The 17561-nt window shown below is 38.4% G+C and overlaps 2 protein-coding genes across 4 annotated transcripts in view; one reads left to right on the top strand and one right to left on the bottom strand.

Annotated features, from left to right (window-relative positions):
- Positions 1–706, bottom strand: part of mpp7a (MAGUK p55 scaffold protein 7a) — a 117482-nt gene extending 116776 nt beyond the window's left edge. Inside the window, exon 1 of one of the 2 annotated variants that reach the window (XM_062021741.1) lies at positions 510–706. The gene's annotated coding sequence lies outside the window, so the exon portion shown is untranslated. The remainder of the gene's footprint in view (positions 1–509) is intronic. The other variant, XM_062021743.1, reaches the window with a different exon arrangement.
- Positions 707–7006: 6300 nt separating this feature from the next.
- waca (WW domain containing adaptor with coiled-coil a) overlaps positions 7007–17561 on the top strand; it is a 44956-nt gene continuing 34401 nt past the window's right edge. Inside the window, exons 1-3 of one of the 2 annotated variants that reach the window (XM_062021740.1) lie at positions 7007–7205; positions 7407–7437; positions 12025–12217. In XM_062021740.1, the coding sequence (XP_061877724.1) occupies positions 7165–7205; positions 7407–7437; positions 12025–12217 (265 nt within the window). In that variant the 5' untranslated portion in view covers positions 7007–7164. The remainder of the gene's footprint in view (positions 7206–7406; positions 7438–12024; positions 12218–17561) is intronic. The other variant, XM_062021739.1, reaches the window with a different exon arrangement.

The following is a 17561-nucleotide window of genomic DNA, read 5'->3' as shown; positions in this document are numbered from 1 at the left end:
ATTATTTTATTTTATTTTATTTTTATTTTTTTTTGCTCTATGCTTTTTTTTTAAACCTGTAAAGCACTTTGGTTCAATTTAAAAGTTGTTGAAAACGTGCTATATAAATAAAGTTGACTTGACTTGACTTGACTTGAAGGCAAAAGCACATTTAATTATTACATCCAAACCCCAAAAGTATGTAAATGACTGAGTGTGGACTGTGGGAGAGGCTGACCAATGTGCAGCAGTTCAGTGCTTGAAGCTGGACAAGATCCAGCCTTGACTGAGCACACATACTTTGTGTACAGTTCATTGTTACAACTGCACATTGTGAGTGTGTCAGTGCTCATATCATCCATTTCAATGTAGAAAAAGAAGGCATGAATAGTGTGTGGAGGAGCATCACAATACATCCCACTTGTTTCATGTCTCTTTGTTCAACATGAAACTAAGCCATGCATGCATTTCAAAACAAAAGTCACTTGTTGGGCGTCTTGCTGCACAATTAAGTACTTGCTGCTACTTACATCGCATTTGAGGTCGGCGTCCAGCGGAGTCTTGCTGGTTTCCAAATATCCACACCGTGCCGTTAAAGCCAAGCTAGTCAACACTTTTTATGTTTAGTTTCCATGAGAAAGAAGTGTGATTCGGAGCTCCATAACTCGCCTTCTCGCTGCTCAAACGAGAGTTCAAACCGTTCGGTCAGACGGGATAAACCTTTTTTTTCCCCCAGATGCTGACTTGGGAGCAGTTTGTTTGTTTTGATACTACCTTATTCGTAGGACACGGAGGCCACACAAAGCTGATCTGCGGTCGGTGTCGCCACGGGGACCGCCCGATCTGTTTGTTCATTGGCCTGTGCCTTTAAAAGGCGGGCTCTTGTCTTAAAGGCGTCATTTTCATTGGTGTGATGTCCGGCCAATCACAGGCAAGCATTAACATAATTTATTCAGCTCAACCATTCAAGTATTATGTTATTAAACACGTCATGTTTTCATGATCGGTTCCTAGAACATTACCGAATATGCCTTCATCATGAACAAGTTAAATGGATGAACTGCTGATAGAAATCCCATTATATGCTTCGCCACCCTAAATGACAGCTGGTTAGAGAGCGCCCCCTCAAGGATGCACTCAGTTACTACCTATTCTGTGTGGGTTTGTTGACAGAGCAGCGTTCACACATGTGGTTTTCTACACCAAAATCCATATATTTATTATGGGCCTGCTGCATTGCAAGCAGGCCCATATTATTATTGCTCATACTTCAACTTTTAACATTAACATGCGTCTACACCAAGATTCATGTATTTATTATGGGCCTGCTGCATTGCAAGCAGCCCATATTATTATTGCTCATACGTCAACTTTTAACATTAACATGCGTCTACACCAAAATTCCTGTATTTATTATGGGCCTGCTGCATTGCAGGCAGCCCATATTATTATTGCTCATACGTCAACTTTTAACATTAACATGCGTCTACACAAAAATTCATGTATTTATTATGGGCCTGCTGAATTGCTAGCAGCCCATATTATTATTGCTCATACGTACATTTAACATTAACTTGCGTCTACACCAAAATTCATGTATTTATTATGGGCCTGCTGCATTGCAAGCAGCCCATATTATTATTGCTCATACGTCAACTTTTAACATTAATATGCGTCTACACCAAAATGCATGTATTTATTATGGGCCTGTTGCATTGCATGCAGCCCATATTATGATTGCTCATACGTCAACTTTTAACATTAACATGCGTCTACACCAAAATGCATGTATTTATTAAGGGCCTGCTACATTGCAAGCAGCCCATATTATTATTGCTCATACATCAACTTTTAACATTAACATGCGTCTACACCAAAATTAATCTATTTATTATGGGCCTGCTGCATTGCAAGCAGCCCATATTATTATTGCTCATACGTCAACTTTTAACATTAACATGCGTGTACACCAAAATGTATGTATTTATTATGGGCCTGCTGCATTGCAAGCAGCTCATATTATTATTGCTCATACGTCAACTTTTAACATTAACGTGCGTCTACACCAAAATTAATGTATTTATTATGGGCCTGCTGCATTGCAAGCAGCCCATATCATTATTGCTCATAGGTCAACTTTTAACATTAACATGCGTCTACAACAAAATGCATGTCTTTATTATGGGCCTGCTGCATTGCAAGCAGCCCATATTATTATTGCTCATACGTCAACTTTTAACATTAACATGCGTCTACACCCAAATTCATCTATTTATTATGGGCCTGCTGCATTGCAAGCAGCCCATATTATTATTGCTCATGCGTCAACTATTAACATTAACATGCGTCTACACCAAAAGTAATGTATTTATTATGGGCCTGCTGCATTGCAAGCAGCCCATATTATTATTGCTCATAGGTCAACTTTTAACATTAACATGCGTCTACAACAAAATGCATGTATTTATTATGGGCCTGCTGCATTGCAAGCAGCCCATATTATTATTGCTCATACGTCAACTTTTAACATTAACATGCGTCTACACCAAAATTCATCTATTTATTATGGGCCTGTTGCATTGCAAGCAGGCCCCTAATATTATTGCTCATACTTCAACTTTTAACATTAACATGCGTCTACACCAAAATTCATGTATTTATTATGGGCCTGCTGCATCGCAAGCAGCCCATATTATTATTGCTCATGCGTCAACTATTAACATTAACATGTGTCTACACCAAAATTCATGTTTTTATAATGGGCCTGCTGTATTGCAAGCAGCCCATATTATTATTCCTCATACGTCAACTTTTAACATTAACATGCGTCTACACCAAAATTCATGTATTTATTATGGGCCTGCTGCATTGCAAGCAGCCCATATTATTATTGCTCATAGGTCAACTTTTAACATTAACATGCGTCTACACCAAAATTAATGTATTTATTATGGGCCTGCTGCATTGCAAGCAGCCCATATTATTATTGCTCGTACGTCAACTTTTAACATTAACATGCGTCTACACCAAAATTCATGTATTTATTATGGGCCTGCTGCATTGCAAGAACCCCATATTATTATTCCTCATACGTATGCTTATGTTAGCAGGCTAGCATTAAAGTGCTAGCCTTTTGATCTAATTTAGCTCAAAGAATTCATGTAACTGAAAAAAATCCAGTTACATGAATTCTGTCTCCAAAAAAAGGTTTCGTAATAAAGACACGAGTTAACTCTCAGAATTTCTCAAGAATTAGACTTAGACTTCCTTTTATTGTCATTCAAATTTGACCTTTGCAGTGCAGATAAGAACGAAATTTCGTTGCACTAGCTCATGGTAGTGCAGGATAAAAAAGCAATAAGGTGCAGATATGAATAAATAGATTACAGTACAGATAAATATATTGCACTTTTTCATATGCTATTATATATATAGATACATATATATAGATTACTATGTTATCATAAATTTAAAAAATTACAAATCTTAAAAATAAAGCCCCGTTATATATTAAGACTAATGTGTTATTATTCTTATTTTTATTGTATTTATTTTTAAATAATACTTTCTCTATTTTCCCACTAATCAAAAAAACATCAGACACAACTATATGGGTTAATACTACATCAGTGACTATATCAACCAACTGCCACTAATAAAAAAAATCAGACAACTATATGGATTATTGTTTCTATGAGTGACTATATATATATATATATATATATATATATATATATATATATATATATATATATATATATATATATATATATATATATATATATATATATATATATATATATATATATATATATATATATAAATCCAGCCAGTTAATTAATTCTTAGACAGCGATCCTGTTCTGTCTCCCTGTAATGTCTGTCTGCTCTCAAATGGGATTGTGCTGAAAATCTTAATTTCCCCTCGGGGATTAATAAAGTATTTCTGATTCTAATTCTGATTATTGTTACTATGTTATCATAAATAAGAACAATTAAAAAAGCTAAAAAAAAAAACAACAAAAAACCTCATATATTATTTTGTGTGTGTTATTATTTATTTATTTATTTTTAAATACCCCTTTCTCTATTTTCCCACTAATCAAAAAATATATATATATCTAACAACTATATGGGTTAATCCTATATCAGTGACTATATCAACCAACTGCCACTAGATGTCGCTGTTACACCAAGTCATCGCTCAATAAAGATTGCGTTATGGAACATATACGGCAGTTATAACCTGCTACCTTAAATGTACACAATCGAAGGAGTTCAACTTAAATCATCAATTTATATTCTCTCATTTGTGACCAAACTACACATTTTAAACGTTTTGATCGATTTGAGTCAAAGCGAATGCTGCAACCGGAAGGGGTTGGGCTTCCGGGTACGGTTGCCAGGTTTGCGTATTTGTACATATTTATGTAGACGTATGCACTATTTATTTACAACATGCAAAAAGGTTGGATGAATGTTGGTAATCATTTATAAGCATGTTGGTGTTTTCCTGGTGTTTGCATAAACTTCATGTATTAGGGCTGTGAATCTTTGGGTGTCCCACGATTCGATTCAATATCGACTCTTGGGGTCACGATTCGATTCAAAATCGATTTTTTTTTTTCAATTCAACACGATTCTCGATTCAAAAACGATTTTTTTTCCCGATTCAAAAGGATAGGATATGTACAGCAAGTAGTGGACATAGAGAGAGAGAGAGAGAGAGAGAGAGAGAGAGAGAGAGAGAGAGAGAGAGAGAGAGAGAGAGAGAGAGAGAGAGAGAGAGAGAGAGAGAGAGAGAGAGAGAGAGAGAGAGAGAGAGAGAGAGATCAGAAAACATAAGAAAAGGTATCTACATTTGATTGTTTACATTTGATTATTAACAATCCGGGGAGGGTGTTAGTTTAGGGTTGTAGCTGCCTGGAGGTGTACTTTTAGTGCGGTTTTGAAGGAGGATAGAGATGCCCTTTCTTTTACACCTGTTGGGAGTGCATTCCACATTGATGTGGCATAGAAAGAGAATGAGTTAAGACCTTTGTTAGATCGGAATCTGGGTTTAACGTGGTTAGTGGAGCTCCCCCTGGTGTTGTGGTTATGGCGGTCATTTTAAGGAAGTAGTTTGACATGTACTTCGGTATCAGGGAGGTGTAGTGGATTTTATAGACTAGGCTCAGTGCAAGTTGTTTAACTCTGTCCTCCACCTTGAGCCAGCCCACTTTGGAGAAGTGGGCAGGAGTGAGGTGGGATCTGGGGTGGAGGTCTAGAAGTAATCTGACTATCTTGTTCTGGGATGTTTGGAGTCTAGATTTGAGGGTTTTGGAGGTGCTAGGGTACCAGGAGGTGCATGCGGAATCGAAAAAGGGTTGAACGAGAGTTCCCGCTAGAATCTTCATGGTGCTTTTGTTGAGGTCACCTACCTAGGTTCCATTCTAGAGGCTAATCTTTCCTGTGATAAAATGGCAACCAAGGTAATCAAAAAGGTCAACCAACGAACAAGATTTCTCTACAGAATCTCCTCTCTGGTCCACAAAAGCACCATGAAGATTCTAGCCTGAACTCTCGTTCAACCCTTTTTCGATTTACGCATGCACCTCCTGGTACCCTAGCACCTCAAAATCCCTCAAATCTAAACTCCAAACATCCCAGAACAAGCTAGTCAGGTTACTTCTAGACCTCCACCCCAGATCACACCTCACTCCTACCCACTTCTCTAAAGTGGGCTGGCTCAAGGTGGAGGACAGAGTTAAACAACTTGCACTGAGCCTAGTCTATAAAATCCGCTACACCTCCCTGATACCGAAGTACATGTCATGACCGCCATAACCACAACACCAGGGGGAGCTCCACTAACCACGTTAAACCCAGATTCCGATCTAACAAAGGTCTTAACTCATTCTCTTTCTATGCCACATCAATATGGAATGCACTCCCAACAGGTGTAAAATAGAGGGCATCTCTATCCTCCTTCAAAACCGCACTAAAAGAACACCTCCAGGCAACTTCAACCCTAAACTAACACCCTCCCTTCCACATAACACCTCTTCGGATTGTAAATAATCAAATGTAGACACTTTTTCTTATACTTTCTGATCTCTCTCTCTTTGTCCACTACTTGCTGTACATATCCTACCAAGTCAGTCCTACACTGTTTCAATGTCCATTTCTCTGATGATGCAATTGTTGATGCTGATTGTTGATGACTAAAGTGTTGATACCAACCAAACCTAACCCCCCTCACCCCGGATTGTAAATAATGTAAATAATTCAATGTATATACTCTGATGATTATCTTGTGTGATGACTGTATTATGCTGATAGTATAAATCTGTATCATGAATCAATTTAAGTGACTTAAACAAGTTGAAAAACTTATTGGGGTGTTACCATTTAGTGGTCAATTGTACGGAATATGTACTGTACTGTGCAATCTACTAATAAAAGTTTCAATCAATCAATCAATCAAGTTGACCAGAGAGAAGATTCTATAGAGAAATCTCGTTCGTTGGTTGACCTTTTTGACTACCTTGGTTGCCATTTTATCACAGGAAAGATTAGCCTCTAGAATGGAACCCAGGTAGGTGACCTCATCTTTCCTGGTGATGACAATGTCACCCACTTTTATGGTGAAGTCTTTGACTTTCTTAAGGTTTGTTCTGTGTCGTGTTTGTGTCAAATTTATCGCAATTCTGAGTGTTGCTGGGTCGGGTTTGGTTTTGGAATTGGATTGCATTGTTATGGTATTGCTGTGTATTGTTTTGTTGTATTGATTAATTAAATTAAAAAAAATAAAAATTAAATTAAATTAAAAAAAATAAATAAATAAATAAAAAAAATAATCTATTTAAAAAAAAGAAAAGAGGATCGATTCTGAATCGCACAACGTGAGAATCGCGATTCGAATTCGAATCGATTTCCCCCCCACACCCCTAATATACATATTGTGCCAGCAAATGAAGTAGTGGGTGTGTCTGGCAACCCAGCTAAGCGCCGCACTGCCACGTTGTGACGTCAGACGGGGTCGAAAACAAGGCAGGACGAGACATGGAAGGTACTGACCGAGAGAGGGCGCTCTTATAGCTGCCTCCAACATTGAAGTACTAAGCTGCAATCATTCCAGCCCAGAGAAACACAGTGCCGTTATCAGTCTTTCACATCCCACTCTAAACACACTAATACGGCATTGATGGTAATGTATGCGAGGAAACAACCGAGACTCGGCGATGGGTAAACATCTTTATTTTTTTATTACTTATTAAGATTTTTCCTTCACACATACTAGCTACGCTTGACAAGTCGCCATTTTTTTTTTTTTTTTTTTTTTAAAGCAAAATAAGTGTCTGGAAAGTTCCACATTCACTTCGAATTGTTTGTCATTGCTGACCCTTTGACTGTTATATTGACGTCATGTTTCTTTTGCCATTGCAGGTGTGACCGAAGAGACTCTCAGCCCTACCAGGTACTTGTTAGCTCACATTAAAATGGACACTCCGGCTCAGGCTTCTGGGAGCTCAACAGGCCGCAGTCAGTGCGGAAAATAAAGTGGGGAAAAGTCGAATAGTTACCAAAAAACGCCGTACTTTAAACGCCGCCGGGTAACTACGACGTAATAACTCATAAGAAATAAAGAACCGAGCGAAAGACGGAGGCGAGTTTTGTAGCAGTTCAAAGCTGTTAGCTTGTTGCTGTTAGCTCGCTTGCATGTCTAGATTGATTAAGGCCTAAATATTGCAGACATCTCGAAACGTTTTAACACATTAACATCCAAATTATAACATTAAAACTTCACTTTGATAATGATAAATAGTGTAATTGATTTAGTCGAGCTTTTTTTTACGTAATACAAACCCCGTTTCCATATGGGTTGGGAAATTGTGTTAGATGTAAATATAAACGGAATACAATGATTTGCTAATCCTTTTCAACCCATATTCAGTTGAATGCACTACAAAGACAACATATTTGATGTTCAAACTCATAAACTTTATTTATTTTTTGGCAAATAATAATTAACTTAGAATGTCATGGCTGCGACACATGCCAAAGTAGTTGGGAAAGGGCATGTTCACCACTGTGTTACATGGCCTTTCCTTTTAACAACACTCAGTAAAGGTTTGGGAACTGAGGAGACACATTTTTGAAGCTTCTCAGGTGGAATTCTTACCCATTCTTGCTTGATGTACAGCTTAAGTTGTTCAACAGTCCGGGGGTCTCCGTTGTGGTATTTTAGGCTTCATAATGCGCCACACATTTTCAATGGGAGACAGTTCTGGACTACAGGCAGGCCAGTCTAGTACCCGCACTCTTTTACTATGAAGCCACGTTGATGTAACACGTGGCTTGGTAACGTTGCTTGGATGGCAACATATGTTGCTCCAAAACCTGTATGTACCTTTCAGCATTAATGGCGCCTTCACAGATGTGTAAGTTACCCATGTCTTGGGCACTAATACACCCCCATACCATCACACATGCTGGCTTTTACACTTTGCGCCTATAACAATCCGGATGGTTCTTTTCCTCTTTGGTCCGGAGAACACAACGTCCACAGTTTCCAAAAACAAATTTGAAATGTGGACTCGTCAGACCACAGAACACTTTTCCACTTTGTATCAGTCAATCTTAGATGAGCTCAGGCCCAGCGAAGCCCACGGCGTTTCTGGGTGTTGTTGATAAACGGTTTTCGCCTTGCATAGGAGAGTTTTAACTTGGACTTACAGATGTAGCGACCAACTGTAGTTACTGACAGTGGGTTTCTGAAGTGTTCCTGAGCCCATGTGGTGATATCCTTTACACACTGATGTCGCTTGTTGATGCAGTACAGCCTGAGGGATGGAAGGTCACAGGCTTAGCTGCTTACGTGCAGTGATTTCTCCACATTCTCTGAACCCTTTGATGATATTACGGAGCGTAGATGGTGAAATCCCTAAATTCCTTGCAATAGCTGCTTGAGAAAGGTTTTTCTTAAACTGTTCAACAATTTGCTCACGCATTTGTTGACAAAGTGGTGACCCTCGCCCCATCCTTGTTTGTGAATGACTGAGCATTTCATGGAATCTACTTTTATACCCAATCATGGCACCCACCTGTTCCCAATGTGCCTGTTCACCTGTGGGATGTTCCAAATAAGTGTTTGATGAGCATTCCTCAACTTTATCAGTATTTATTGCCACCTTTCCCAACTTCTTTGTCACGTGTTGCTGGCATCAAATTCTAAAGTTAATGATTATTTGCACAAAAAAAATGTTTAAAAGTTTGAACATCAAATATCTTGTCTTTGTAGCAAATTCAACTGAATATGGGTTGAAAATGATTTGCAAATCATTGTATTCCGTTTATATTTACATCTAACACAATTCCCCAACTCATATGGAAACGGGGTTTGTACTTTATTGAATTATTTATCAATGTACTCACATTATTTTTTGATCAATCCTCATCCACAAATCCATCAAAGTCCTAATCTTCTGTGTTCGAAATGAACAGCTGGGCAAGTTCTCCATCAAACACGCCGGATTCCCTCTCGTCATTTTCAAAGTCAGTCTCCTTGCCCATTAGCATAGCAAGCTAGCACAACAGTAAAAGCCGACTTCTCTTGCTCCGTTGTGCGTATCGATTCGCTACCGTGCTGGTCCCCTTCTTCTCCAGTGTGCTTCACCAGGATGTCCAAAGTGAGCGGCACCTCGTCCATGTTGGTGTTTGTCGGCAATTTTTTTTATTTACAACGCAGATAGCAGCACTATATGCTCACTGGGGGCGTGCCTTTAGCGTCCTCTCTCACCTGAAACCTTCACCCTATAACGGCCGCATGCTGTCCTCAGTCACGTCCGCTTTTCCTCCATATAAACAGCGTGCTGCCCTATGGCTTTTGGAACTCAGTGCACACACAACAGCCTACCTGGTTTCGATAAGAGATTCGATAAGGAATCGGTTCGATAAGAGGATTCGATAATGGGCTCAAACTCGATAATTTCTTAACGAACATCATCCCTATATGGCATGTTTCGATTAAAGAGCCAAATGGATCATATGCCACACATGATCTACAACAGTGTTTTTCAACCACTAGTGTGCCTTGAGATATTGTCCGGTGTGCCGTGGGAAATTATGCAACTTCAACTAATTGGTCCCAAAAAATATTATTTGCAAATCCATCCATCTACTTCCGCTTATCCGAGGTCGGGTCGTGGGGGCAGCAGCCTAAGCAGGCAAGCGCAGACTTCCCTCTCCCCAGCCACTTCGTCCAGCTCCTCCCGGGGGATAGTCTTCCCAACGTGTCCTGGGTCTTCCCCGTGGCCTCCTACCGGTCGGACGTGCCCGAAACACCTCCCTAGGGAGGCGTTCGGGTGGCATCCTGACCAGATGCCCGAACCACCTCATCTGGCTCCTCTCCATGTGGAGGAGCAGCGGCTTTACTTTGAGCTCCCCCTGGATGACAGAGCTTCTCACCCCATCTCTAAGGGAGAGCCCCGCCACCCGGCGGAGGAAACTCATTTGGGCCGCTTGTACCCGTGATCTTGTCCTTTCGGTCATAACCTAAAGCTCATGACCATAGGTGAGGATAGGAACGTAGATCGACCGGTAAATTGAGAGATTTGCCTTCCGGCTCAGCTCCTTCTTCACCACAACGGATCGATACAGCGTCCGCATTACTGAAGACGCCGCACCGATCCGCCTGTCGATCTCACCATCCACTCTTCCCTCACTCGTGAACAAGACTCCCAGGTACTTGAACTCCTCCACTATTTGCAAATCAATAATTATAATCTGCAAATAATGTGCCATTGTCTAGTTCAGGGGTCGGGAACATTTTTAGGCTAAGAGAGCCATGTAAGCCAAATATTTAAAAATGTATTTCCGTGAGAGCCATAAAATATTTTTTAACACTGAATACAACTAAATGTGTGTATTTTTAGTAAGACTAACATTTTTAGAGTATAATAAGTCTCTTATTCTTTTTAATAACATTGTTATTCTGAAGCTAACCAATAATAAATAAAATACTTCTTACCATTAATGCGACTTCTTGAACAGGTGCGGTAGAAAACGGATGGATGGATTAAAATGCATGAGAACGTTTTATATTTTGAACGTTATTTTTAACACTGTGATTACCAACAGAATTAATCATTACTTATCGTGTTAAGCAATGTCAGCTAAGATTTATCTGCGAGCCAGATGCAGTCATCAAAAGAGCCACATCTGGCTCTAGAGCCATAGGTTCCCTACCCCTGGTCTAGTTAGTGTCTGTGCTGTATAGAGATCGGCTGGGTAACCATGTAATACTCCATATCAGTAGGCGGCAGCAGGTAGTTCATTGCTTTGTAGAAGTCGGAACGCGTCGAGGATGGTTTGTAGGGATCCCAATATGCAGAGCACAGCGGGAGACAGTGTGTAGGTAAAAAGGTATGTTACGCCTAAACCAAAAATGAACAAAAGGCAAGTCCCGCTAGGAAATAGGCACTGAAGCATAGGGATGGCTATGCAAAACGAAAGTAAAACTGAACTGGCTACAAAGTAAACAAAAACAGAATGCTGGACGACAGCAAAAACTTACAGTGCGTGTCCGTACATGACATGACAATCAACAATGTACCCACAAAGAAGGATGGCGTCCGCACAACTGAAATAGTCTTGTTTGCCAATACAAAGCAGGTCAGGGGTCAGCACTCAAAGGAAGGTGTGAAGCTGCTACAGGAAAACACCAACAAAACAGGAAGTGCCACCAAAATAACAGTGCAAGACATGAACTAAAGCACTACACACAGAAAAACAACAACAAACAACCAAAAAAAAGACAGCCCGGTGGAGTTTAATTTTTTAACGTTTCTGCTGGTGGGGTGCCTCTGTATTTTTTCAATGAAAAAAAATGTGCCTTGGCTCAAAAAAGGTTGAAAAACACTGATTTACAAAATCTAAATGGACGTATTGACACGTGCATATTAAAGTAGTTAACTGTTGTGAATAAGCACAACACACCTGATGTTATACTGAGGCTAGTAGATGCCTGATAGTAATAATAATCAATTTCCCCCACTTCTGTCAGACTCTCAAGTACTCATCCAAGAGCCACCCGGGAGGGGAGCACCGACATGAGAAGATGCGAGACCCTTCAGATGTCACTCCTCCCTGCAAAGTGCTCAAGAGGTCCGACAGCCCCGACAACAAACACACTGACAGCGCGGGACACGGCCGGGCAAAGGCTGTCCACGCACACCGCGCCAGGGACCGAGACGGAGGTGAGGCGCTCCGAAACGTATCCTTGTTGAATACACGGAAATAATGTGGTCTTTTTATTATCGTCAACAACTTTTGTTAGTTATAATGATAAATGGGTTATACTTGTATAGCGCTTTTCTACCTTCAAGGTACTCAAAGCGCTTTGACAGTATTTCCACATTCACCCATTCACACACACATTCACACACTGATGGCGGGAGCTGCCATGCAAGGCGCTAACCATCAGCCATCAGGAGCAAGGGTGAAGTGTCTTGCCCAAGGACACAACGGACGTGACTAGGATGGTAGAAGGTGGGGATTGAACCCCAGTAACCAGCAACCCTCCGATTGCTGGCACGGCCACTCTACCAACTTCGCCACGCCGTAGTTGAGAAATAAAAGGCTGAAACTATCTTTGTACAGTTACATCTAATGCTGTCAAACTAATACAATATTTCATCGCAGTTTGTTCATAGTTAACTCAAAATTAATTGCGATAATCGCAGAAATATAATTTTTCATCATTAATAAGTGTATACTAGACAGACAATTTTCACGTTTTTATTACCGTGACTGGACAACTAGTTTGCTTTTAATGACATGTTTTTAAACATAGGAAGTGCTCTTTTAAACAGCTCAAAACAAAATGGACGTAAACACGCTTTTATGAAGGTGTCTGTTACTACATTATATATATACTTGCAGTGTGTATATTGTACATATTACATATTGTTATGAAGGTGTCTGTTACTACATTATATATATACTTGCAGTGTGTATATTGTACATATTACATATTGTTATGAAGGTGTCTGTTACTACATTAAAATATATACTTGCAGTGTGTATATTGTACATATTACATATTGTTATGAAGGTGTCTGTTACTACATTATATATATACTTGCAGTGTGTATATAAAACATATTACATATTGTTATGAAGGTGTCTGTTACTACATTATATATATACTTGCAGTGTGTATATTGTACATATTACATATTGTTATGAAGGTGTCCGTTACTACATTATATATATACTTGCAGTGTGTATATTGTACATATTACATATTGTTATGAAGGTGTCTGTTACTACATTATACAAATACTTGCAGTGTGTATATAAAACATATTACATATTGTTATGAAGGTGTCTGTTACTACATTAAAATATATACTTGCCGTGTGTATATTGTACATATTACATATATCTGTTACTACATTATATATATACTTGCAGTGTGTATATTGTACATATTACATATTGTTATGAAGGTGTCTGTTACTACATTAAAATATATACTTGCAGTGTGTATATTGTACATATTACATATTGTTATGAAGGTGTCTGTTACTACATTATATATATACTTGCAATGTGTATATTGTACATATTACATATTGTTATGAAGGTGTCTGTTACTACATTATATATATACTTGCAGTGTGTATATTGTACATATTACATATTGTTATGAAGGTGTCTGTTACTACATTAAAATATATACTTGCAGTGTGTATATTGTACATATTACATATTGTTATGAAGGTGTCTGTTACTACATTATATATATACTTGCAATGTGTATATTGTACATATTACATATTGTTATGAAGGTGTCTGTTACTACATTATATATATACTTGCAGTGTGTATGTAGTACATATTACATATTGTTATGAAGGTGTCCGTTACTACATTATATATACTTGCAGTGTGTATATAAAACATATTACATATTGTTATGAAGGTGTCTGTTACTACATTATATATATACTTGCAGTGTGTATATTGTACATATTACATATTGTTATGAAGGTGTCCGTTACTACATTATATATATACTTGCAGTGTGTATATAAAACATATTACATATTGTTATGAAGGTGTCTGTTACTACATTATATATATACTTGCAGTGTGTATATAAAACATATTACATATTGTTATGAAGGTGTCTGTTACTACATTAAAATATATACTTGCCGTGTGTATATTGTACATATTACATATATCTGTTACTACATTATATATATACTTGCAGTGTGTATATTGTACATATTACATATTGTTATGAAGGTGTCTGTTACTACATTAAAATATATACTTGCAGTGTGTATATTGTACATATTACATATTGTTATGAAGGTGTCTGTTACTACATTATATATATATTTGCAGTGTGTATATTGTACATATTACATATTGTTATGAAGGTGTCTGTTACTACATTATATATATACTTGCAGTGTGTATATTGTACATATTACATATTGTTATGAAGGTGTCTGTTACTACATTATATATATACTTGCAGTGTGTATATTGTACATATTACATATTGTTATGAAGGTGTCTGTTACTACATTATATATATACTTGCAGTGTGTATATAAAACATATTACATATTGTTATGAAGGTGTCTGTTACTACATTATATATATACTTGCAGTGTGTATATTGTACATATTGTTATGAAGGTGTCTGTTACTACATTATGTATATATACACTTGCAGTGTGTATATAAAACATTACATATTGTTATGAAGGTGTCTGTTACTACATTAAAATATATACTTGCAGTGTGTATATTGTACATATTACATATTGTTATGAATGTGTCTGTTACTACATTATATATATACTTGCAGTGTGTATATAAAACATGTTACATATTGCTTTTGAAGGTGTCTGTTACCATCCATCCATTTGCTACCGCTTGTCCAAAAGGGACAAGCGGTCTACTGGTCGATCGCAAAATTATTAGAGAAAAAAAAAAGTATTAATATGACATCAGTGACAAGCCCCACCTGGAGATTGACCAACAGACCCGCCAACAGGCACACATCATAACCCTTGAACACACCCGCACGCCATACCTCTCTTTAACCTTACGTCCCACCGATCTCGACAACACCCCCCGAGCATGGCCACACACACACACACGACGCTCGCTCGTCTTGCAAACGCGCGATGCATGACGTGCACAAAAATCATCGCGCTGCAACAATGCATTAAAAGGCTGACTGTTGGAACGCATCGGACATTTTCCAGCATCCAACCTCAAACAACTCTTTCCTCAACCATCATCGCTTCCCTGCGACGGGAATCTAACAAGCCAAATAATGGAGTCCGTGAACATTGCTCCAAATCCGGATGTTGTAATGGTTTATTGTGTATACAAAAGTAAACTGAACATAGGGTACAACACAATCGGCAAGATAAGATGGTGCTAAACCGCTTAATATTTTATACGTAAGAAACACAACCTTAAAATCGCACCTTGAATGTACCGGCAGTATATATGATGAAACTTTCTTGTCTTAGTCAAGAGTCTAACAGCCGCATCTTGTACCACAGTACACATTATAATTGCTGTTAAACATTTTCAATGATTAGCTGGAAAATTTAGGAACTTTGTGACATAATGACTCAGCAAAACTTGGTCTCAGTTTTTTTGACGGATGAAAAGCGCTGCCAATAACATGGTTGTAAAGACGCAACATTGGTTTGCCAATTTGATCTCCCTTGTATGTGAAATTATTGCATCTACTGGGAAAAAGAGCTAAGAACAACAATACAAGGACCGGCTGCACAAACTTATTCCGGTTAGTCATTTTGCAGAGTAAATGCTTTCATGCATTTTGTTCTGCCCAAGCTGTGACAGCCATCACTCGATAGGCATTCTGGCTTTTCCTTCTCAGAAAGCACCTACTACAATAGACTTCTTGCAAAATGAGTAAACCCACAACACCTAGCAACGTCAGCAGTAATTTGACGTTGTTTACAAACACCTCAGGGAATGAAGAGCACATCTCTATCACGATACCGGTTTTATAGCATTACATCATTCACATAAGGATAATGACGCCACCCACACGCTAATGAGACATGATTGGTTGATGTAACTTCCACATTAGTACAGTGCGTCCATGGAAGAATTGGGAAATTAAATAATACATTTTCTGAATGCAATCTGTTCGATTTGCACTACAACTGCAATGCAAACAGAATGTACACTAAAATAAAGCTGTGAATAACCCAAAATTCTTACAGTGTTCTTCTTGTATTGAATAATTAAACGGCTAAGGGTGTTTCAAATTCCTACAGTATATTTTAACTGGAAGGAACCTTGCTGCAGTGGCTTATTTTGTAGTAGTTACGTCAGCTGATATCTCATTATATATGGTAGAGGTTTACCCAGAAAGGTTTGTGTGAGTCTTGACATTTTTATGAAGTTGTATTCCAAAGTTATGGTCATGACCTTTGAGTTATGACCAAAAGGACAAGATCACCGGTAGAAGCAGCCAAAATGAGTTTTCTCCGTCGGGTGCCAGGGCTCTCCCTTAGAGATAGGGTGAGAAGCTCTGTCATTCAGGAGGAGCTCTGAGTAAAGCCGCTGCTCCTCAACATCGAGAGGAGCCAAATGAGGTGCAGTGTTTCCCATAAACTGCCAAGATACCTGTGGCTATGGGCGTGGTCACCATGACATCATCGAGTAATTTGCATAATTTACTACAATGATATGATTTTCTCTAAAAAGGCTCAAAAAATGTATACTTACTAAGTAATAACAGTTTTGTTTTAAACGTCCATCCATCCATTTTACAATAGTTACAACACTTTATGTACATATTTATATACAGATTTGAACAATAAGTTATTCACTGAAATATATTTATTAATTGTGGTTCTTATAAAAAATATATCTTATAAAATATAAAAGCTAAAATGTCTCTTAAAGCTCTGCCCCTTTAATTAGTGCATACTAAATAATTTAACTTTAGCCTACTACTACAACCATATTATTTACCAGCAACATAAAGTGAAACGGAGGCAGAGGTGTCCTGCCACAGTCAGTAACAAATAAACAGAAAACAGTAGTGGTCAAATACAAATAAGGCAACAAGAGAAGTATCCTACACTTCTCTTTTGTAAAGTAAATCTGAACAGCCTATATGGGCATCTACATTAACTATATGATTTGCCTGAGAAGCTGGACAGGACAAAAACAAATAAAATAATAATAATATTTATTTATTTATTTATTTAAATTTGTGGCGGACGTAATTCTTTCGTGGCGGGCCGCCACAAATAAATGAATGTGTGGGAAACACTGAGGTGGTTCGGGCATCTGGTCAGGATAACCCCCCCGGACGCCTCCATGGGGAGGTGTTTAGGGCATGTCTGGTCGGTACAAGGAAGACCCAGGAAACAGTAGAGAGACTATGTCTCTCGGCTGGTCTGGGAACGCCTCTGGATTTTCCAGGAAGACCTGGACAAATTGTAGTCCAGTTATCATATGTACCGACTAAACAAGAGGGGAGCTGTAGAACCTTTCCTGACAAAAGTATCTGGTACA

Source organism: Entelurus aequoreus, linkage group LG15 (assembly GCF_033978785.1).
Source record: "Entelurus aequoreus isolate RoL-2023_Sb linkage group LG15, RoL_Eaeq_v1.1, whole genome shotgun sequence".
NCBI classification, from domain to species: Eukaryota; Metazoa; Chordata; class Actinopteri; order Syngnathiformes; family Syngnathidae; genus Entelurus; species Entelurus aequoreus.
The sequence above is the reverse complement of the archived record's forward strand: the minus strand, read 5'-3'. Positions and strand labels throughout refer to the sequence as shown.